Source organism: Lissotriton vulgaris, chromosome 10 (genome assembly GCF_964263255.1).
Source record: "Lissotriton vulgaris chromosome 10, aLisVul1.2, whole genome shotgun sequence".
Taxonomy (NCBI): domain Eukaryota; kingdom Metazoa; phylum Chordata; class Amphibia; order Caudata; family Salamandridae; genus Lissotriton; species Lissotriton vulgaris.
Genome location: NC_141698.1, coordinates 169213765 through 169239193, shown reverse-complemented (window position 1 = coordinate 169239193; position 25429 = coordinate 169213765). Strand labels below are relative to the sequence as shown.

At 46.9% G+C, this 25429-nt stretch overlaps 1 protein-coding gene across 1 annotated transcript in view; it reads left to right on the top strand.

The window, feature by feature from the left end:
* LOC147684913 (uromodulin-like) overlaps positions 1 to 24675 on the top strand; it is a 500763-nt gene extending 476088 nt beyond the window's left edge. Inside the window, exon 18 of the mRNA XM_086940796.1 lies at positions 23396 to 24675. Within this exon, the coding sequence (XP_086796922.1) occupies positions 23396 to 23469 (74 nt within the window). The 3' untranslated portion in view covers positions 23470 to 24675. The remainder of the gene's footprint in view (positions 1 to 23395) is intronic.
* The last annotated feature ends 754 nt before the right edge of the window (positions 24676 to 25429 follow it).

The following is a 25429-nucleotide window of genomic DNA, read 5'->3' as shown; positions in this document are numbered from 1 at the left end:
CTATAAGTCATCAAGTGTAGAAATGTAGATCTGGCTGTCCGGGAAAAGTGAAAGGACTTTGCAGAGGATTCCCACTTCGCTGATAGAACAGAGTTCAAGCTACCAAGACAGGACACTCAGTTATCAGACAGAATGCAAGGAGAGGAAAGATGTAATGGGTTGTAATGGAAACCACATTATAAATGGTCGACCTCGGTGCAGTTGTACCTCTAATTAGGAGTCCCTCTGAAGAAACCAGGTAAACCTTCTATGCCTCAGTGGCAGGTGAGAATTCCTCTAAAGTATTAAACAAACATGATGGACGGCATGCCAGAATTAATCTCAGCCACTGGTAATAACTCGAGCCGGATCACTGACAGAATATCGAAAACAACAATATTGTGTTAGAAGAATATTGTTTCAAAATATTGTTTACAAAAATATCATGTACCTATATATATATATATAATTTCTTTTACATATATGGGCCTCCTCAGCCACCCAAAACCGGTAATTGGGATACGCACTCCTTTGGTGATCTGGTGTAATCAAAAAGTCTTTGTAGGTGGGTGGTGCCCGTGGGGTTAAACCCCCTGTACCTGGGTTGGAGAAAAGTGTTTGACGCACTGTTCTCTCGGGAACAGTGTCTCCCCAGGGCACTCAATCAGGATATGTCTTCCGTGCCCCCTTATACCCATTCCCAACATTGTTTATCCTCCATCTTGTGACTAAATTCGTCCGAAACACAAGATGGCGGACTCCTGTTACGCTACCGGTGAGCTACCCGGTTCGCGTACCGGGTAGCGCTTCCACAGCGAAAAATCGAAAAAAAATGTATTTTATTTTTTTGCCCCGCGGGGCCCTTTAAAGCCCCCACATCAATCCTAGGGGGTCAGGAGGGGTCTACCTTGCCCCTTTCATTCATTTCCCCCTTCGTTTATTTCCACCTCTTGTCTCTCGATCCTACCGAGAGACAAGATGGCGGCTGCTCCGGACTGTTTAGAATGTTGAGAGTCACCTGAGAGCCAATCCGCTTCTCCTCGCGAAGTTCCGTTACGCGTCTGGTAGGCGAACCGGGGCGCTAACCGGGACGCTGTCACAGATATATATATATATTTTTAAAGTTAATTTCTCAAAATCCACTGGAGCACATATCTTGAGACCTAGCAAAGCAACATCGGGCAAACAGTCTCTACAATTTTGCCAAGTTTCATAGAAATCCATTCAGCCGTTCGAGCTAAAGGTGAGTCCAACCGCCCTATGGAAAACTCAATGTTAAAAACACGTTTTGGGACCCCCCTTTTTTCTCGGCCCCCTGCTTGACGAAACCCCCCCAAACTTTCAGGGGACGCTCAGTAACAAATGTGCCATTTTCCTGAAAAATTCAGCCAATTCCGTCCATCAACGCCAAAGTTATTCAACATAGAATTTTCAGAAATCCCTATTAAAAAAAATCCTAACTATATACACCTACTGGCAACCGCCAGTAGGTAATATATATATATCTCCTTGTTTTCAGTGCAGTTTATTAGTGCCTCTCACAACATTATATATATATATATATATATATATATATATATATATATATATATATATATATATATATATATATATATATATATATAGTTTAAATTAGAAAAGCTTAGATATTTGAATATATGTCATCAATATAATGTAAATTAAATACATTTTACCAAAATGTAATACTAAATATAAATATACACTCATACTCATATAAACACACACGCACACATATATGTGTGTGTATGTTTATATACACATATATATATAATGTAACACAATGAATAAAAATATATATTTGACATGTTACTTTTTGGGGATTCTTTTAAATGTAATACTAAAAAAGCTTTCAAAAATGTGTATATATATATATATATATATATGTGTGTGTAACATATATTAACAAATCAATTGTTAAACATTAAGCAAATTGCTGAATAAAATATAACAAAATTAAAATAAAATAGACAGTTACTAAAAATAGTACTGTAATTTCACAAAATATGTGGATATATATATATATATATATATATTTCCGAGCAATTTCCAAAAATAAAAAAAATAATATATATATAAATATATATATAAAAACAAATCATATAAAATAAAAAAAGATAATAATATCAATAGATATATATTTAAACAATATTTAAAGAATTACAGTAAGAAAATTGTTGGACTCTAGAGGAATTTAAATTCACTATTCCCACTCCAGTCTGTGCAACAGTAGAGAGTGTTGCACTTTAGAGGGGTAAGATTTATTATTTCCACTCCAGCCTGTGCAACAGTAGGGAAAGTGTTAGACTTCATAGGGGAAATACTTCTTATCCCCACTCCAGTCTAGGCAACAGTTGGGAAAACATTGGACTTCGTAGGGGTAAGATTTACTATTCCCACTCCAGTATGTGCAAAAGTAGGGAAAGTTTGGACTTCCGACTGTTTAAATTTACTATCCCCACTCTAGTCTATGGAACAGTATACAAAGTGTTGGACTTTGAAAGGGTAAGATTTACTATTTCCTCTACAGTCTGTTCAACAATAGGGAAAGTGTTGGACTTCGAATGGGTTACATTTTCTATTCCAGCCCCAGTCTGAGAAACAGTAGTACTTCACTATAAACACATTATATAATTGAATAGCCCTAATAATTTGAGAAAAGTATAAAGCTTTTAACATGAACATTATTATTAACCCCCCAAAAATGTTATATACATATCTATATATATAATACAAAAACTAATAAATAATGTACCTGATTATTAAACATTTTAATAAATAATTATCATGTTACTGTATGTATTACATCATTAACTTCCACACTATCCCCTATTAACTTAGCAGCCTGCGCTTAAAACGTAACTAAAATGAATATGTATAACAGTTTACATAATTGATAATCAATTGATAATTATATATTAAATAATAATTAATTAATGTCCCATTCTATACCCCAATGAACCTAGCAACCCACGATTAAAATATAAGTAAAATAAATCAATATTACTTACTGTACATACATAATAATCAATTGAATAACTAATAACAAATACATAATTGAGAATGAATTACTACTCAATTACCTTTCCACCTGTAGCCCTACAAAGCCCATACGTAAAATATAAATGTATCAAACAATTTACATATGAATAGTCAATTAAATAATTAAAAATAAATTCAATCAATCAGTGCACTTATAAAGCGCCCTACTTACCCATGAGGGTCTCAAGGCGCTGAGGGGGGGCTGCTACTGTTCAAAGAGCCAGGTCTTGAGGAGTCTTCTGAAGGTGAGGAGGTCTTGCCATAGTCCAGTTGCTAGTGACGAGGGCCTGGGTCACAGTCCTTCTTGTTTCAGTGGGGATCCACTTGTAGATCTTGCGGAGCATTCGGAGGGTGTTGTAGCAGGCGGAGGAGACAGTGTTGCCCTGCTTCGCCGTGATGAGGGAGGAGTCGAGGATGATTCCCAGGTTGCGAGCGTGGTCGGTTGGGATAGGTGTTGTTCCTAGCGCAGTCGGCCACCAGGAGTCGTCCCAGGCTGAGGGTGTGGGTCCGAGGATGAAGACCGCCGTCTTGTCCGAGTTCAGCTTCAGTCGGCTGTTCCTCATCCATTTGGGGACGGCTTTCAATCCCTCGCGTGGGTTCATTTTGGCAGTGGTCGGGTCCTTGGTGAGGGATAGGATCAGCTGGGTGTCTTCGGCGTAGGAGAGGATGTTGAGGTGGTGTCGGCGGACGATCTGTGTGAGGGGGGCCATGTAGACGTTGAACAACATCGGGCTGAGGGATGATCCCTGGGGTACGCCGCAGATGATGTCGGTGGCCTTGGAGCGGAAGGGGGGATGCGTACGATCTGTGTTCTGTCGGAGAGGAAGGAAGTGATCCAGTCCAGGGCTTTTCCCTGGATTCCGGCTTCTTGGAGGCGTTCCTTTAGTGTGCGGTGGCAGACAGTGTTGAATGCAGCTGATAGGTCCAGGAGGATAAGGGCCGATGTTCCTCCGTTGTCTAGTTGAGTCCTGATGTCGTCTGTGGCTGTGATGAGGGCTGTCTCGGTACTGTGGTTTCTCCGGAATCCGGACTGGGACGGGTCTAGGATGCTGTTGTCTTCGAGGTAGTGGGTCAGCAGTGCGTTGATGACTTTCTCGATGACCTTTACTGGGAATGGGAGCAGTGAGATGGGCCGGAAGTACTTGAGATCCTTGGGATCCGCTTTGGGTTTCTTCAGGAGGGCGTTGATTTGGGCCTGTTTCCAACTTTCCGTGAAAGTGGCAGTCTCCAGGGAGATGTTGATCATCTTCCGCTGTTGGAGGGCGATGGCAGTGTCAGCTTTGTTGAAGATGCCGTGGCGGCTGGTGACATTTGAAAGTGGTGAGGCGTAAACCTATTGTGGTACCCGACTGCGGCGAACGATGGTAGCGAGGATGCCCAAAGAACCTACAGGGGGTTCGAGGGGTTCACCCCTCGAGAATTTTTTTTAAATGAGTGGACAAATGGTGCATTTTCAAGCAAATTTAAGAAAGCAGGAAGGATAATAAAGCAATACAATTGAATTAATCATCATTTGAGAAATTGCCACATTTTATGAGCTATAGAGGACAATATTTGCGTATGCTGATGTTATCATTTGCCCATATTTACTTGTGAACACACTGATACACTTGTAACTGTTTTGTGCAATATAAAAAACATTTGCTCATGCAATGCGAGCAAAAACACGCATAGGGAGTACAGAGGATTATGCCCAGAACGGTGAGGCCTAAAATGCAGAGTCCTGAATTCACTTTATATTATTTATTTATTTGAATGCTCTTTCTAATAACAACAAGCTCCCATACTCTCTAATTGTCAGCCATCCAATTAAAATAAGCAAGTTTGTCGGCGCTGCAGAATGGGAAATAGAAATTCTTGATCCGGTCTGACTGCTGCCCTGTGAGGCAGCTCTGAATATGCATTTGGACAGAATGGAGCTCATGTATTCCTTCAGGCACTCCGTTCTGAGACTATGCTGCACTGCTTCGTTGTGGCCACGAGGCGCTATAAAGAAGCTAATTAAATAAAGACGCACCTATTCTCATGCTCACACACAAACTGTGGTGGGACCTATCTAGATACTGGTTAGGGTTTCGGGTTTCAGAAAGATGACACACTTCAAAATAATACCTGGTTAAATTGGTGAGAATCCAAAACAAAGGCATTCTGCACACTGTAATTCTAACTACCCTTAGACTGGCATCATGCATGCTAAATGTGTCACTGTGCACAGAGTGGGCCTGGGGTTTATATAAAGCACACACTGCCCGCTGCTTCTATTTTTCAGACTTTAGCCCACCTTTAAGAATACTCCCTCCTACTTCTTGATCCCGTGGCATGCCATGGTGAAACCAGCAACATGGTCTGTAACACAGAGACTAAAGGCGTGTTCTTTCTGTGAGAAACATCTTTACCATGTAATAGTACCTGTCACATGGCAAACAATAATCCTTCGGCTCTATAATATGAAAATAATATTTGCCACACAACGCTGCCTTGCTGAAGGATTTCCATGCAGAATGGAGATAGGAATCACCCAATGCGCGAGAAGAAAGAAATGTATGAAATCAAAGGATAAATAGCAATGTGCGAGCGGCAGTGACAACTCCCCCCCACCCCCCACCACCACCCTCCCAAAAATTGCATTTCAACATTCCGAATTACTCGGATCCCTTTCTAGTGTAATTCACGTATCTAAAAATACTCAGTTCAATAGTAATGAATTTGAAATATGCACATTTTGTAAGGGACAAAAATATATTAAAACATTGGGTTTGTTGGGTACCCTAACAAATATGTTTCCTTTGGGTAACATATTCAAAGCAGCAGTGCCTCACGTGCCATTCTCGATACCCACCGTTTCTGTTGCTTGCTGCAATAGGAAGAAACTGTGCCAATGTCTAGATTATGGCCAAGGTTTTCGCACAGTTAGCGGGTGCTGGTGAACACGCCTGCGAAGATCGCAATGAAATGTATGCAGTGTATTGGAGCCAAGTAAAAATGTGTTCTCCGCGTGGCCTCTAGTATGTGTGGAATTGCTGCACTATGTATGGATGTGTATTATACATCCATACATAGTGCAGCAATTCCACATACACTGCAGAGGCCGCGCGGAGAACACATTTATCACCGGCCTACGGAGGCTCACGGGGGCGAAAGGAAGAGGCAGGCGAGCATGAGTCGGGGGCTGCTGAGGCGATTGTGTGTATAAAGAAAAGAAGGAAGAAATCAATTAAAGTTAAACTTACCTGACCGCCGGACCGCCAGCACAGCATCTTCCAGGACCTTGGCGCCTTCACAGGAGTGGAAAGCCCGCTCTCCGTTCTCAGTCAGGATTGACACAGGGAATGGTTGCTTTCTGCCCGCCTGCCCATTAGGAGAGCGAGGTTGCGCTCTACTAATGGGCATGCGCCAGCTGAGCAGGCAGACGTGCGCATGCGTGGGGAAGGCTGAAAAATGTGCCTCCGTCCCCACTCATGCGCAACTGTGCTGCTGCCTGCCCTGACAATGCCTGTCAGTCAACATGACAGAGGACCGCCCACCCCCTTCAGACTCTGAAGGGGGTGGGCGGTCCTGCATCATGCTGACTGACAGGCATTGTCCCCTCGGCTTCGACATAAGTTTGTTTGAACTTTAAGTAAACTCAGTACGCCGAGGGAGTGGAACTGTGTGTGCGGGCGGGGGGGGCAACGCCCCAACGCCCCCAATGGACGCACCGCCACTGTGAAGATGTGGTGTGAGCAGGGGTCTGACGGTGATCCAGAGTGGATGGAGTTCATGATCTTGTGTGTCTTGTCGTCGTTGACGTTGGTCCAGGAGGTTAGGAGGTTGCCGTGGGTGGTGTTCGCTAGGGCGGTGGAGTCCCGTGTAGTGGGGGTGGTCGTGTTGTCGAAGCTGGCGTGGATGTTGGCGATTTTCTGGTGGAAGAAGGTGGCCAGTTAGTTGCACAGTTCTTGGGAGGGTGGGATGTCGTTGGTGTTGGCGCTGGGGTTGGAGAGTTCCTTCACGATGCTGAAGAGCTCTTTGCTGTCGTGTGCGTTGTTTTCCAGGCGGTTCTTGAAGGATGATCTTTTGACCAGTCTGATGAGGTGGTGATGTTTGCGGGAGGTATCCTTGTGGGCTGCATGGCTGTCTGGTGTTCGTTCGTGTAGCCATTTCTTTTCCAGTTTTCGGCACATCCGTTTGGAGGTCTGGAGCTCTTAGGTGAACCAGGTGGCTTTCGTTCTGATGTGGCTGTTGGGTGGTTTCTTGAGTGGGGCAAGGGTGTTGGCGCAGTCGTTGATCCAATGGCTGAGGTTGCTTGGGGCGGCGTCTGGGTCCATGGTGTCTGTGGGTGGGTTCTGCGCGAGGGAGGTGGTCAGCTGGTCCTTGGTGACTTTACTCCAGCCCTGGTGGGGGAGCTGTTTGGTGCAGTGGTGTGTGGTTGGCTTCTTGTAGGTGAAGTGGATGCATCGGTGATCGGTCCAGTGCAGTTCGGTGGTGTGGTTGAAGGTGACGTGTGGACTTATGGAGAAGATATGGTCAAGTGTGTGGCCGACGGCGTGTGTTCGAGTTGTCTGAGGCCGAGGTTATCGAGGTTGTCGATCAGGGTGGTGGAGTTGGTGTCGTCGTTGTTGTTCTCAAGGTGGAAGTTCAGGTCCCCGAGGATGATGTAATCTGTGGAGGCGAGTGAGTGGGTGCTGGCGAGGTCGGCGATGGAGTCACTGAATTGAGGCCGGGGCCGGGTGGTCTGTAGATGAGTGTTCCTCAAAGGGTGGTGTTTGGGTCAGTGTGGATCTGGAAGTGCAGGTGTTTGGTGGTACTAAGGATGTCGTCTGAGTCAGAGGAGGCTTTGAGAGTGGACTTGTGTACGATGGCTATTCCTCCTCCAGTCCTGTTGGTGCAGTCTCTGTGGGTAATCTTGTAGCCGTCCGGGATGGCTATGGCGATGTCGGGTGCTGAGGCGTTGTTCCACCAGGTCTCGGTCAGGAAGGCCACGTCTGGGCCGGAGGTATCGAGCAGGTCCCAGAGCTCAATGGCGTGTTTGCGTGCTGAGCGGGTGTTGAGGAGTATGCAGCGAAGGTAGTTGGCCCTGGTCCTGGGAGGTTTGGTGGCTCTGTTGCAGGTGAAGCTGCAGGTGCCTGGAAGCAGCGGTGCGGTGGTCTCGGCCGGTGTTGAGGGCGTGGAGGGTGCTGGTGTCGTATAGATGTCTGGTGTTGCAGCGGTTGCGGGGTCCAGGGGTCTTGGTGCTGGGCGCGGTCCAGGCGCGGACGGGCGCAGACGGGCTTGCATCTGGTGCGGGCACGCCCGCTGCACGCTTCTGCGCGGCGTCCTCCATATAAGGCGAAGTGGGAGGGAGGAGCAGGTGGGAGCGGGGCGGCAAATGGGCAGCAGGAACGAGTCACAGAAGGAAAAAGGGGCGGGCTGCAGGGGAGCAGCAGCGGGAAGCGGGGACGGGAAAATAGAGCGGTGGTGGTACAGAAGAAAATGGGGCGCTGGGAGAAATCAGGAAAATACAATTATGGGCAAAAAAATACAATCAGCAATCAGAGGCAGCAAAACAGAGCAAGTAGAACAGAGTCAGTGAGAGTACACCAGCGGCGAACTCACGGCAGTGGAAGGCAGCACGGGGGAGTCACGAGCGCACAGGAGGAGCCGTGTGGCGTGGGGAATGACCTGGCCTGCGAGCAGGGTCGAGGGTCGCACTCGATTTAATAATTAATGATTAATTAATTAAGTTCCCACACTATACCCCTACAAACTCAGCAGCCCGCACCGAATATTTAACTAAAACATACATTTTATAATCAGTGAAATATTAATAAATTGATAGTTATTTGTTAATTAATTATTACTTAATTACTTAATTTGCTTCCCTACAAACCCACAACGAAAACATAATTTATTACAAAATCTACATAATTTATAATTATTTAAAATATGAATATGTATTTGCTAGTTAATTATTACTTCATTAATTACCCACCTTATACCCCTACAAAACTTGCAACCCACAGCAACACTATAAATTAGAATTAGCAATGAAATAACAAAATATTAGTCACTTAAAATTGCAAACTATATGTACAGGTTTAAATACCAATAATACAAACAACAACACATAAAACTAATATCTGAACAACAATACATTAAGATAATTAAGAAACAATATTTTTGCAACTATATTATTGAAAGTGATATTAACAACAACATTTGTCTTAATGATATTACTTACCTGAAAAAATCGATACTCTTGACAATGCTACTTAATATTTTTGTATTTAAATATTTTTTCCAGATATTTCTGTATCACGATAATTACAACTTGATATTTTTTCCAAAAACCTTGGGCCACATGGCAGTCCATCATTATTTTGCACACCATGTCACATCAGTTTGGAGCAAGCTAGTCTTGAGCCTGCTCCAGTCATATCCGCCCAACCCTACTTGCCAAGACAGATCCTCCCTGGACTGGAAGAGAAACAACCTAGGACCTGTTTCACCCTAGTTATGGGCTCATCAGCTAGGTACAGCCCTTTAGAATTGGCACATTGTGTACAAGACCCACATCTGGGCATACCCATCTCAGTTTTGTTCATAAGTGATCAAATCCATTCAAAAATGAAACAGTACCAACTGCTAAGGTTATGCTGAAAGCACATTTAATCATATTTTTAAATAAATATTCATATTCAAATTCAGAGTATCCAAATGAATCTACATTGAAGAGAGTGGGTGGGAGGTTATCAACAGGTAGTGTGAAGAGAAGCGAAGATCGCTACTCGTGTGAAAGAACAAAAAAGGATCAGAAATGAAAGAACACTAGAATTGGCCAAAATCCCTAGTATTAGAGACGCCTTAACCTACTACTAGTCAAAAACGGGTCAACACTATTATTTTGTCATCACACAGCGATATTTCATCTATGATTGTGGTTGAGGGGAGGGGGTGCACAGAGTGCAGGCTGAATTTGATCCATCGTTTTTCGCCCAATATGCCACCTCGCTATGGACACAGCCATATGCAAATCAGCCTTGACTTTTGTCCTCATAGTAATAGTCCAGCCCGTACTGCCAGACCAGGTCCTTCCTGAACTCGAATACAAGCAATTCAAGATAGGTTTATCCCTAATTATGGGCTCATCATATAGATGTAGCTTCTTTCAAGTGGCACAGTGAGCAATGGACCTACATCAGGGCATACCACACACACTTATGACATAAAAAAACAAAGTGATGGTAGGAATACTTGAATTAATCTCGGCCACTCGTGATCGCTCAGGCTGTATCCCAATCCATCCTTTTACGTCCATCACACCACCTCAATTTGGACCCAGCCAAATGCAAATCAGCCTTAACCCTGCTCCTCATGGGAACAGTCTAGCTTGAACTGCCTAATCAGGTCCTCCCTAAACCAGAATACAAGCAACCCTGGATTAGTTTGTCTTAATTATGAGCCTATCAGCCAGGTACAGCTTGATTCCAGTGGCACAGTGAGAACCAGATCCACATATAGGCATATTCGTAACACCACGGGCGTCAATTAACAAAGTGATGGATGTAATGCTTGAATTGATCTCAGCCACCTGTGATTGCTCGCGCTGCATCCCAATCCATGATGTTTCACCCACCATGGCACCTCAGTTTAGACCCAGCCATATGCAAATAAGCCTTGACCCTTCTCCTCATGAGAACAGCCCAGCCGGAAGTGTCAGGCCAGGTCCTCCCTGAGCTGAAATACAAAAAAACGCAGGACAGGGTTCATCCTAATTATGGGTTCATCAGCTGGGTATAGCTTGATTTTCTATTTTTTAATTTTATTTTACAGCGTTTTATATAGCAAAAACTTGACCAGAAGGTCGCGGGTATCAGAGCGCTTTACATAGCACCAGTTTCGTTACATGAGGACTCATTCATTTTTGTTAGGCACAGGGAGACTAAGTGATTTGCCCAGAATCACAGGATGTTTAGCCTCATTGCCAAGACTCAAACCCAGTTCCCCAGATTCGAGGTTGAGCACCCTAGCTGTTAGGCCAGCTCCTCTCCCCTTTTTTAGTGGCAAAGTGAGCACGGGACCCACGTCTGAAAATACCTGTCACACTTAGGGCATCAAAAAATAAAGTGATGGATGGAATGCTTGAATTAATCTCAGCCACTGGCAATCGCTTACCAATCCATTGTTTTTCAGCTCTCCGGTGTGGGACCAAACATGTCTTTCTGACACCTTAGCCCTGACATGTGGAGTACCTCAGGGCTCAACATTAAGTCCCACTCTTTTTAATGTTTACTTGTGCCCCTTAACAGAGTTAGTCCAGTCTTGTGGCCTGACCAAAGTATTGTATCCTGGTGACATACAATTAGTTTTGTCTATCACCCCAGAACAAGGGTTTAGCTGCAATAAACTGGTCCCCTGTCTTAAGGAGGTTGCCAATTGGATGACCAACTTCTTCCTCAAAATGAAAGAAAAGAAGACAGAACTTGTGTTGTTATAAAATAACAGAGGCAAGAGGGAGCTTCTCCCTAGGCCGGAATGTCTTAGAGCCATTCCAAGTCCAAAAATGGATCAAATGCAGCCCAAGTGATCGGCAGTAGCTGAGACAAGTATTCATCCATCAGTTTCAATCTCCCAACACAACAGTGAACTGATGTGTCTGTGAATTCCCTTTGAGGACAATTGAGCACTCTAGTGCCTCAGCAACTTTCTGTATAGCCAGTTGTGCTACAGTTTATTGTGCCAAAACAGCCTGCCTCTCTCACAGGTCCACTCCTACCACCACGTAGCGCACTCTCTGCCTGGAAGTTTGTTTTTTCAAACAATTTCAATGTTAAATTAATATTCTTGATTTCGTCTATTCTAATAAAAAAAAATATATTTTATTAATTTGTGAGGCTTATCTTTGCAGATAAATGTTGCACCGCCAACATTCTGCTTCCCTCGATGTGCTTAATGGCTGTTTCTTTGCTGTTGCGCTCAATAACAAATGTAAAATGCATTATAGTTAACATTTGAAAGCGTTTTTCAGCTAATCTTCTGTTTCTCACTCTAGATAAAATAGCTCATGTTCCTTCGTAATTTTTCATTCATGTTACGGGAACCCATTGAGGGGAAAGGGCCCTGTTGTATGATTATAGTTTTTCAACAATGAGCTTGATTGTAAAAAAAAATAGTGAACACCCTACAAGTGAACAATTTTGCCAGTGTTTGAATGCCCTAATTTTGGAAATTCACCCAGGTTTTCCAACTTCTGGAAAACTTGGGACAGTCTCATTTTTCGAGGCATACTCTGGGACAACCATTGCAAGTATGCAATTCGAATATGTAGATTTATTCCTGCATTGACTATTGTACATACAAAACAATTGCCCACGTTGAAATAACATACGTTCACTGGAAACTATTTTTCCCATGGACAAAGCCCTTCAACTAAACTCCAGTATATTTTGGGAGTGTTACCTTCTCCTTCTCACCCAGAAAAGGAACTTACTCCTTCTCACCCAGTAAAGGGGCTTACTCTCGGTCATGATAGGATTCAATTTCCTGGGTCAGAATGCGTTAACGAAAAGTTTAATCCTGATAGATTCTCTGGTTTGTCGTTGTTCTCATAGGCACTAGGGAACCTTACCCTGAAAAGCCAAACTTCACCCTTCGAGTGAGATGTTCTTATGAGCAATAGAACACCATGTTGGGATAGCACTGTGCATATTTGAAATGATTTGCAAGTGTAAGGTCACTCTTTGTGAAAACCTTTCACTCATAAATCACGCAATTTCTGCATGTCTGCATGTAGGTTTCAAATGCAAAATTGTCCAAACTGACTCTATGAATCGGGCCCAACCCAGTATGTTGAGTACCAACTAGTGCTAGTGGGCCTCTCGTAGATCCAAACATTGAAGGAGTTATGCATCTGCACTACATACCTTTTGATCATTTTTCATACAACAGTGACACTGTATAACGGGGGGTCCGTGGCTAGAGCGCCGATGGTGGAGGTTGCCTGAGCGCTCGGCTCCGCGATCGAGCCGCCATTAATCCTGTTTCCCGGGCACTAGGGGCTTCCCAACCCACGGATTGCTGAGTGAGGAGGGACGCTGAGCCGGGAGGCGACATCGGAGGGCTGCGGCGAGGCACGGTAAAGGAGAACGGGGGCCGCCCGAGTGCCGACGGATCGGACGGCGCCGAGCTCAAAATGGCGCCCGCTCCGTCTTGGTGCTTCTGAGGCGGCCTACGGCCTTGGAAGGCCGGAGATACCGGCGAAGTCTTCCTCCCCTTTCCCCCTTGCGGTGAGGCGACACACGCACCAGCTGCCTGAGCGGCCGACGGCGCTCGTGAACTTTTCGAGCAGAGCCCGTCGGGGACGCTGCCCGGGCGGACCCCTGGAGTGCTGAGTGGCGCGGAGTTGAGGAGAGCGGAGGAAGCCGACCGGAACCCCATCGGACCCCTGGCGCCATTGGCCATCGCCGCTCCGGGACTCGGGCGAGCTGTTCCGCGAGCCCATCCTGACCACGTTGTGAGAATACTGGGCCCAGAGCAGAGGGCTGGAAGCCGAACGCGGTGGCGAGAGCGGTCGGCCTGGCCTTTGGGGCCTACGTGGACCATCGAGGGTGACGGAGGAGGCCTGCTGTTGGGGACAGAGGTGGAGGTGGATCGAGGGAGTCGCGGCCTCCGACGGACCACTGCAGATTGGTGGTGGCCCTTCTCCCCCCTCCCTGTTGTCCTCCCCTTCCGAGTCCGACCCATGGGGGGTTGAAGCCGTCCCACGCCTGGGCCCCTGACGCCGCAACCCGACAAAGAGTTGATCCAAGTGGGCCCAGACCACATGGTGATCGCAGCGGACGCCATTGCTGACTGATCCAAGCACTTCCGGCTGATCCTCTACAGGCCTGGCGGCAAGTAGTAGTGGACCCTAGACACAGTTACGAGCGGAGCAGCTCGAGGGGGCGCTACCCTGGCTCGTCGTCCCCGGAACACGGGCGAAGGGGCCTAGTAGTTGGATCCCTCCCCACCTCCACACCAGGAGCTGGCTGAAAGGAGATCGCAGAGGAGACTCGTTGGGCCGCATTGACCCACGAGCTGAGGTGGGACGTGCTGCAGCTTGGCTGACGATCCCCAACTGGGCGTTTGCCCGGGCCAACATCGAACACCACGGACACCATGGGGAAGCCAAAAGGAGCCAAGGGCAATGCGCAGGCTACCTCGGACGCGGAGGCGCCGGACAAAGGGGACCAGCTAGACCCTGAGACGTTGCGGGACCCGCACCTCCAACACCAACTGAACAGGATCCTGGCGGCGATAACAGATACAAGATCGGCACTCCAACAGGATAAAGCACAAGTTGAACTAGCCTGGGTTTGCTCAGGGCTGCCCATGGTAAGCTCTCGGACAGAGTTAAGGAGGTGGAGAGCTCGGTTAGCACCCTGGGGCCAGCGCAAAAACACACTGCTGCCATGAAAGACGTTCTGAATCGGATTGACGCACTGGAGAAGAGGGCAGAGGACACGGAGGGACGCAATAGACGAAACAACATCCGAATAGTAGGGCTACTGGAAAAAATTGAAGGTGGGGACATGGTGGCTTATCTGGAAGAATGGCACCGGGCGGCGGTGGCGACTGAGGGACTATCCTCATTTTACACCCTGGAACGAGAACATAGGGTCCCATCCAGACCACCGCAACAGGGCCGACCTCCGCGCCCAGTGGTTGCGCGGCTCCTGTACTTCCGGGACAGGGACCTACTTCTTAACAATGCTAGGCTGAATGGACCCTTCCAGGTGGAGAACAGTAGGGTTAACATCTTCCCGGATTATACCTACGAGACCCAGCGCAAGAGGACCTCTTTCCTAGCAATAAAGCAAGAACTGAGAAGCGAGAGTATACAGTACTCATTACTATTACCGGCGAGGCTCCGAATCATACTTGATGGCACAACTAAGTTTTTTGGCACTCCTGACGAAGCGTGTAGCTGGCTGGAACTGTATAGAGCTGGCAAGGACGGCACTGGATCACTTTTCCCAGCGGTCCCGGAGGAAAGACCACGGCAGAGATCTAGGAGGATCCGAAATGGCCGTAGTAGACTTAGACGACCCTCAACCCTGGAGACAACGGCGGAATGGCGAGGGGTATTGGAGATGGTGTCCAGCATGTCGGGGTCTCAAGGTGGGCCCATAATTGAAGACACAGAGCCTGGCAGTGGGGAAGATCGCACGGAAACAGAGGACTCTGAGACTGACTGTGTACCCCTGCCTACGATCACCCGAGAGACGGCAGAGGGACTGCTAGATGGACAAGGGTGATTCCGGGTGATCCGATTTCAACAAAGGAGAGGGCGGTGGGAGTGGGGATGATGTTTCGCGGGGAGTGTTTGCTAACATGATGATGAAAGGGTTGAGGGGTAAGACCTACAATAGCCCTAGGTTATTATGGCTCGATCGCACTTAGGTAGCTCGGGCGGAGGGAGGCTTCCTGCCGGTTCTTGACCCCCATATTGCCCTTAAGGCAAGCCTACGGTAACTACCGTCGGGATAGTCTACGTTTTTCTGGGGACAGTTTGGATGGGAACTAGATCGCGATCTTTGGGACCTGTTCTGGGGAGGGTGGGGGGGGGGGAACGGGTTAGGGATGTTATGTTGTTGTTGGGGGGCGGGCACGCCATCGGTGCAGAGCAGCCACTGTGTTTGACCTGGATAGAGCTCGAATGGAGGGGAAGAGGCAGGACACTATGGGACAATGGCTGAACTATCTAATTTAAAATGTATTACATGGAACGTGCGCGGGCTGCATACTATGTCACAACGTCACAAGATACATGCTTATTTAGTGCATAGGGGAGTGCAGATAGCGCTGTTGCAGGAAACGCACCTCACGAAAGCAAAGGGACTGGCATTACAGCGCAGATGGAGGGGACAGCTATACAACACCACATACTCAGCTTATGCTAGAGGCGCGTTGATTTGGATAAGAGCTGTGGTCCCTCTCCAGGTGACGAAACATACAGTAGACCCAGAAGGGAGGTTTGTGGCCATAGTGGGTAAATTGGGAGGTAGAGACATAAACATCTGTAGCATTTACGCGCCTAATGTGGACCAACTAGCCTTCTTCACGGCAATGTCGGGTTCCTTGGCCCACTATCTGGTGGGGCCACTCCTGATGGGAGGGGACTTCAACTCGGTGGTGGACATAGACCTCGATAGATCACACCCCCCTCTAGCGGATTCTCCAACATGCCGAGTAGCCAAGGGTAGACTGGAATGGCAGACTAAATGGGGACTGACGGATATCTGGCGAGCCCAACACCCATATACCCGGGACGACTCTCATTTCTCGGGCATGCACGAGCTACATGTGAGGCTGGATGGGATCTTGGGCTCGGCGGAAATGGTATCCTCGGCCACGAGATCTGAGTACTTGGCGAGGACAATCTCCGACCACAACCCCCTATTGGCCGACTTCAGGTGGTTCCCGGGCACCTCCTGTGTTCCAACTTGGAGATTGCGTCCTGAAATGCTAGAAGACCTAATATTCCGGAGCGAACTAGAAGACAGGATCACTGATTATTTCGCTGAGAACGAGGGCACGACTGGGGAGAGGGCTACAGAGTAGGACGCCTTCAGAGTAGGAGTGAGAGGCTATTGTATAGCTAAGAAAGTGGGGATACGAAGGGTCCTTCTGGAAGACCTCGAAAAGGCGGATCGTAAACTCTGTGAATTGGAGCTCTTGCGACCCGGCCGCCCGGAGCTGCAACAGCAGACCGCAGCTGCGAAAGAAGCTGTAGCCGTTGAAGTGGAAAGACTGCGTAGTTTCGACTATAAGACTTACTTGACCAGATCGCTAGCGGAGGGACCAAGTCGGGGGCGCTACTGGCTTGGCTAGCCAACCCCACGAGGCGAAGCCCTCCCGCGGTCTCTATGCGTGATGCTGAGGGCGTGGAGGTCTACACCCAACCCTAAATCCTCCGTTGTTTCATGAGCTACTATGAGGATCTGTATCGAAGTAGGATGATAGCGGACACCGCTCCCATTGATAATTTCTTACGAGATCTGCCCATCCCTATGCTAGAACCCGAACAGGCGAAAGACTTAGGTAAGGATATAGAAATAGGGGAGATCCGCTGTGCCATAAAACGTATGGCACGCAACAAAACACCAGGATTAGACGGGCTACCAGTAGAATTCTATGCCACCTATATCGACCTGTTGGCCCCACGACTACTGGTAGTATATAAGGAGGCGAAACGCTTGGGGCGCCTCCCGGGCTCGATGCGTGAGGCCTTGGTGGTCCCCCTGCTTAAACCTGTCAAGGAGAGCGGCGACCCGGCGTCCTATAGTCCATTATCGATGCTCACAGTAGATTACAAAATATTAAGTAGCATCCTAGCGTCTAGATTACTGGGACACATGGGCACTCTAGTACATAAAGACCAAGCGGGCTCATTCCCAAATGTAACACCACTATGAATATACGCCGGCTAATCCGCCTATTGGAGGAGAGCCACGAGGACGCCCCCCAACCCATGATACTGTTGATCGACCTGGAAAAGGCCTTTGATAGTCTAGAGTGGGAGTACCTTCATAAGGGTGCTCCGTTGCTATGGGGTAGGAGAGGGATACTTGCGGTGGACAGCAGTGCAATTAGATGGGCACCCCATGTCCAGCTGATGTACTGCAGGGTAATATCTCCCGTAGCATTAGAGCGCTGAAGGGAAGTATGTCCTTTTGGGCCACCCTACCGCTGTCAGTAGCAGGACGAATTGCCCTTCTTAAGATGGTGGCGCTTCCCAGGCTACTTTATAATTTCAGGACGCTCCCGATTTGGATCCCACCTGCCGTATTCCGGAACTTGAGTTCACTGATTGTAGCTTTCCTCTGGGGACCGGGCCGTCGCAGGGTGGCGCTTACGACTTTGATGAGACCTAAGGCGGAGGGGGGGGGGGCTGGCTGTCCCTGACTTCGAAGTGTACTACTTGGCAGCCCAGCTGCAGGTCTATACTCAGGAGGTGGCACGGGAGTTCCGGGGTCCGGAGGAGGAGAGAGGGCTGCGAATTCCGAGGCACGTACTCTCTTACATCTCAATGCAGCAGAGGCTAGCCCTAAGGGACCTCACACAGGAGGAACGCACTATTAGATCGTGCTGGAATCGCATGCAGCGGAAGACAGGAATGAACCACCCATACTCCCCCGAAATACCGCTGGGAATGCTTACAGCATTACCGCATGGTGGGGATTGGTTGCAATTACAAACTTGGGAGGACGCAGGTATACAAGTAATAGGTGACCTATACGAGGACGGAGCGCTATTGCCCTTCCAAACAATCTCGGACCGCTTCGACGTACCCAGGGGCGATTTTCTGCTACACGCGGCGATCACAAGGGCAATTCAAGCACACTGGCAGAGTGGGCTTGAAGAACCGCAGACGTCCATGGCATGTCAATATGTCATGATGGCAGCAGGGACGGTTAAAGCAGTGACATGCTTATACTTCAGGATGGTTAATGAGAGACTGCCTCCGCTAGAGGCACTCAAGGCCAAATGGGAGGCAGACATAGGGAGAGAAATCCCAGAGACCACATGGGCCCAGCTGATGCGCCGAGCTTGGAAAAGCACGCGCAACGCGCGGTTCCAACTGGTCCACTTTTACATCCTACACCGAGCATATCTGACCCCGGAGAAGATACAAAAATACTTTGCTTCAGATACTGCGGCCTGCCCTAGATGCCGGGAGAACGGAGCAGACCTAGGCCATATGCTATGGACCGGCCCTGCTCTGTCCTATTACTGGGAAATGATAGGAGATACTCTTAATAGGGTGACGGAACGAACTCTGCAACATGACATGGCAGTGGGGATCCTTCATTGGTTCCCGCATACCCCTAAAACGAAAATCACCAGCAAATTCATAGACATGGGATTGCTTTTAGCGAAACGGGAAATCACGCGGCACTGGAAGGCACGAGTCGGTCCAACGGGCACTAAATGGCGCAGTGAGTTCCTTAAATGGGCTGAGGGATAGAGTACCTTGAGATACTAGTTAGCGAGGCGACAACAGAACGAGAGGGCAGTAGAATCTGCGCAAGCATGGGAGACTTTGGTGCAGGCTTTACGCGACCACGACACACAAAGTGACACAGACAGTGAAAACAATGAGCAGCCTACATCCCCGCAGCACAACAGGTATAATGCATATTGCCCAGACTGCTGAGAGAGAGACTCCTACCGCATGCTTTCCGACATTCCAACAAGGCACCGATGGCGAGGGAGTGGGGGAGGGGGGTGGAGAGGGGGAGGAAGGAGGACTTTCAAGCTACAAAATAAACTATTTGAAGATCCAAAATTGATGACCTGCTGCTGGGCCTCTGGGATAGTTCTGTTGGGGTGGGTGGGGTATCAGTTCTTTTAGAAAAGCAGACACAAACCGTTCTTCATAACTGGTCATGATTAACCGAGCACAGAACCCACGTGTGATGTTGGATTGATATTTGCCACCCGACCTCCGGGTTGTGGGCTAAATGGCTGTGTAACCATGATACCGTAATCTTGTCGCTACCGACACTGTTTGCACTATTATTGACCGATGTATAACTGTGAATGACTACCTGCAATAAAAATATATTTTTTTTAAAAACAGTGACACTGCATAACTTTTTGTTGATTGATATGATGAATGAATTTTTAGATGATGAATAACTTTTTTACAAAACTTGCACAAAATTATCTTAAAGTCCTTTAATCGTAAAGAATCTTCAATATTGAGAAATAATTCTTCATGTTTATAAATTCTATTTGATTGAAATATGCTCTATTTTCAAACTGTTCACCCCAAGGTCAGGCATTACTGTTCACTATTAGCTAGTTAGGACCGACAAAAGCAAGTTGTAAACCATAGACTTGAATCATAATGGTAACATAGGTGGTCTGATTCATAGAAACATGAGAAAATCAGAATCACAGGAATCCAGTCTGACTTGAGTGTCGTTTTTCAACTTTGTGGAATTCACAGATGTTTCCAAGGAAGTGCATTGAAACCTGTCACATGTTTACATGGGTTCTACAGAAAACAATTGTTAACTGCCGTTACCAACTTTTTCCAGGATGGTAATAAGTCAGAGGAACTGATTCCGATTGTGCCAGTCTGGGGACCACCATGGCGTCGGTGGCGGGATCACTGCCGGCGATTCGGCTGTCTGACTTCCTGATTACGAGCATGGCAGCCAGACCGCCGCAAGACTGGCGCCACCACCAGGATCCTTGATCCCGTGGGGCTGGGGAAGGTGTGGGGATTGGAGTCGGTGCTGATGCCGGCACCACTGTGATAATTACTAGTTGCAACCGTCAGCACCGAAGACACCACCCACGTGATGAACACCATGCACTCCGGCTCCCCAGCCGACTTCTGCTCACACCACATCTTCAACAAGGCCGACTCCATCATCGCACTCCACCTCCAGAACATCATTAACAACTCCCTCGCCTCCGCCACCTTTCCGGAGAGCTGTAAGCACGCAGAGATCTGCCACCCTCCTGAAGAAACCCACCAGCGAACCCACGGACCTCAAGAACTTCCGCCCCATCTCGCTCCTCCCCTTCCCCACAAAAGTCATCGAGAAGACCATCAACATACAGCTGACCACTTTCCTCAAAACGAACGGCTCCTTCGGCTCATCGCAGTCCGGGTTCCGAGCGAACCACAGCACCGTAACCGCCCTCATAGCAGCAACCGATGACATCAGGACCATGCTTGACAACGGGGAAACTGCCGCCCTCATCCTCCTAGACCTATCGGCTGCATTCGATACAGTCCGCCACCGCACCCTAACGACTTGCCTCCACCACGCCGGGATCCAAGAAAAGGCCCTTGACTGGATCACATCCTTCCTCTCCGACAGAACTCAGAAAGTCCGCCTCCCGCCCTTCTGCGCCACAGCCACCAAGATCATCTGCGGTGTACTCCAAGGCTCCTCGCTCAGCCCTACCCTCTTTAATGTCTACATGAGTCCCCTCGCGGCCATCGCACGCAAACACGGCCTCAACATCATCTCCTACGCAGACGATACCCAGCTTATCCTCTCCCTCGCCAATGACCCCGCCACCGCCAAAGCCAGCCTCCAGGAAGGAATGAAGGACGTCACGGAATGGATGAAGCTCAGCGGTCTGAAACTGAACTCGGACAAGACGGAGGTCCTCATCCTCGGACCATCCCCCTCCGCCTGGGACGACTTCTGGTGGCCCCCGGCTCTGGGCACCGCCCCAGGCCCACAGACGACGCACGCAACCTGGGATTCATCCTTGACTCCTCCCTCGCGATGACCAAGCATATCAACGCCGTTACTTCTTCCTGCTTGAACACCCTTCTCATGCTCCGTAAGATCTTCCGCTGGATCCCCACCAGAACCAGGAAGGCGGTCACCCAGGCCCTCGTCACCAGCCGTCTAGACTACGGGAACGCCCTCTACGCTGGTACCACAGCCAAACTACAGAAAAGACTTCAGCGCATACAGAACGCATCGGCACCACTCATCCTGGACATCCCCCAACATAGCCACATCTCCACCCACCTGACAGACCTACACTGGCTCCCCGTCAACAAGAGGATCAACTTCAGCAGGATCCTGACCCACGCACACAAAGCTCTCCGCGACATGGGCCCGCATACCTCAACAACCCCCTCAAGTTCTACACACCCACCCGCCAGCTCTGCTCCGCCAGCCTCGACCTCGCCACCGTCCCGCGGATCCGCAGAACCACCACCAGAGGAAGATCCTCCTCCTACCTGGCTGCCAAGACATGGAACTCCCTCCCCACCCACCTACATCTGACCCAGGACCATCTCTCCTTCAGGAAACAACTCAAGTCCTGGCTATTCGAGCAGTAGCAGCACCCCCCCAGGCGCCATGATACCCTTACGGGTTAGTAGCGCGTACTATTAATGTTCTGGATTGATTGATTTCTGCCAACCTTTTCATGGTGTGAGACCCCACCATGAAAGGTTTGGCAGAAAAACATGGGCGGGGCCCCAAATGAGATCCTTGGGTACTTTTGCCCATTGGGCATTGTTGCTGGGGGCACATGTTATGCCTGCACTCTCATGCGCACATTTTGTGCTATGCACAGTATGGTGACTGGCAACAGTGATCGCTCAGCAGTGCAAATGCTGCAGTGCGGTGTTATTGCCTTCAGGTTCACTCTGTGACCCATTAAATGCCGTTACCTCATGACTGCCACCAGTACAAAGCTGACCCAGTGGTTTACTAGTAATGCCGAAGTCAGGAAGCCGCTGGCTTGGCCACACTCTCTCAACTGCCACAACGGCGGTCCGGCAGTTGGACTGCCACATTCAAAATTAGCCCCGGAGAGAATTAAGTGAGGCACCCAAACATTCCAGACTTTTGCATCCAGGAATGACCACACACTGACTGCTTCTTAAAAGAAGACCTGTACTCACTTGAAAATCTTCTCGTGAGTAAATCCTTTTACGATTGTAAAATGTGAAATTCCTTCAAGTAGGTGCAGATCAACTGAATTTTAACGACCAAAAACACAGTGCTTCAAAATGGAAGTGACGCTTGTAGAGTGAAACACATATACATGTTTCCTACACTTTGCCTCATCCTGCTTTTCTGGATGGCTCCATTAAATTTGCTTTAACGGTGACTAATCTAAGATTCTTTGCAATTAAATCATACGTTTTTCCCCCAAATTCACAAAACATATAAGCGGAGTTTAAGTCACTTTCGATTTTAATTTTGTAAATGCCTCATATGAGGGCCCTCTGGACTGTCAACGTTTGATGATTGGGGTGCCAGCATAATGGCCGCGTTCGACTCATCAGACTTACAGAAATTGATTCATTGGCTGTCTGTTAAAGGTAGGTTCACCTTCTGAATTTTGACATTGGTAGGGCACCATGGTGTCTTTGTTAAAAAATAAGAAGAGCCCCTATGGGGCTTTGTGGTCAGTGGACCTGCTGCTTCTAACACTTCATAGAACAAAAAACAAATCATGGGGTGACCAAACATGTTGTGTATTAGGACTGGCATTATTGAACACATTGCTTTATGGAAAAGGAACAATATTTGCAATATTTTCATACATCCTTAATACCGTGGTTGCACTGCTAATTTTGTTTTGTTCCTGTTGTCTTTTTGCTCTTGATCCCACTCATGCTGTCTTGTTTGACACCTAGTTGAAGAGGGGTATACATAAAAAACACAATAATATAAGTAAAACCAACGTATGTGATTGTCAATTAGTTACCTGTGCTTGTAAACTAAACGCTTATGTGTAATATTATTTGTACATCAGGCTCTCTGTTTGCAAGTTATTGTCCAGTCGTAATGTTGCCTGGAAACATTTCTTAACTTAACAATAAAAAACTTTTTTGTTGCTATCTTTGCTATTTTTTCAGGTGTAACAGTGCATGCGGCATGGACAATCATAGTGTCTGTCTTTGCAGCAATCTTCTGTTTCCTACTCCTCTAAATGGATGCCGACCAGCGTGTGCCATTGGCAATGATATACCATCTGCTCCTCATGTAGCACATATTTGCTAATATTTTTATGACAAGAATTGGGAAATGTTGTTATGAAATGAAAAATACAGATCTCTTAATCATTTAATTTCCTATTTTCGAAGTATATAGCACTGATTAAATCCTTTGTATTTTTTTCTGCCTTTCAATTATAGTTTCTATTTCACTTTATTTATAGGATAATGATTTATATTAAGCGGATGACCAATGATGACTTAGTTGTTTATAAATTAGATTGAAATACTGTTTCATAATAATTAATTGTGTACTAAGTGTATACAGTGTTACTTATTTTTGCTTTACCAGATAACTTTAGTGTACTGATGCTAACCGAATGGAAGTGCTATCAACCCAATGTACTTTGTTTGAGTCTGCACTGTTGTTAAACGACAGGTGTGGGGAATTCAGAAAAAGGCAAGGCATTCCCACGCCAGGAGGACAGTCACTCAAATACTAGACCATAGTTATACAGTGTGTCCACAATAGAAAGTGTAGATTGGCAGGCATTGTAAGCTCTGTATATCAGACAGAAATATAAACAATAAATCAATTGACCACCAATAGGAGCAATACTTTATCATCTCAGTGATGTAGTTCCAGCATGGTTAGATTAGTACAGGAAGTAAGAAGGAAGCATACGCATTCAGGAGCGTTTCTTTCGGATAAAGAATAAACGTGATTAGGGTTATCGATAAATAAAGTAATATCTAAATGAATTATGGGGGAAATGTTCACCAATCTTTTTTTGCCTGTCATTGTGAATATACTGCGGTCAGGAATTTGATCTTGAAAGCTAACTCTTAGCATTTATTTGGGTAGCATGCAGTATTTAAATTTCCATAAGAAAGAAAAGTTACTTTGCATCCGCCTAACCATCTGCCTAACTAGTTTATGAGTCAAAGTTGTATGTAATTGTAAAAGGTTTGCAAACAGTTCAAAATCTTTAATAAAGAAGATATCTAAAATCAAGTTAATTATAATAAAGCTTTAAAACTGCTAAAACCAGATCAATATATACGTATTTGTCTACTGCTACATTTAATTTCTTGTTATAATCATGTTAGGACAATCCTCCTGCACTGTAATCCCACTATCAATATATGTAAAGGCTGCTTTATAGAATGCTAGAATAAAGAACTATATCAATACCTGCTGATTATTTGAGTGATATGTTTTCAAAGTCATTGTGGGTCTCCCATGAAATTCATAGATGAACTCTCACACTGGGACAACTCAGGATGTAATTGTCCATTGTACATTCTCATCCTCTGTTGCATCCATGATCTCACGGACCCTCAAAACATGATACCACCATTATTGCCAAGCACAGTGTAATGAAATCATGCCGAAATACAAATATCGGTGTTTAATATTAATACCGGAAAAATAATGTGCTGACCTCATGCCAATTGTCACAAACACAGCTTACCATGGACTCAGCTGGCTGCCCATATAAACCCCTGATTTAGGTACTACGAGGGAGTATTTATGTGAATATTTTGCCATATTGTTGTTAAAAGATGTCCAGCTACTACAAAATCAACTTCTCTTTATAGGGCTGGCATTGCCGAGGACATCACAGCTAATTTCAGTTTGGATTTTTCAATGAAACATTTCACAATGAGCCACAAATAGGCACAGTGTGCAAATGCGACAATAATCCCCTACATAATACGCAGTCTGGCTTTTAACCATGTTACACTAGAGAGTTGGCTCTACTTGAAATAACCAAGTTTATCAAGATAACAGTGGACCAAGTACAAGCAGAGGCAGTGGTACTGTTAGATCTGTCGTCTTGATGCCACGTGTCATCCCATTCTTATAGAACTGCTGGTTAAGAGTGGCATACCTGGTTTGACTTGCTTTGGCTTATACATTTTCTATCTGATTGCTATCAGTCTGTTCACCTC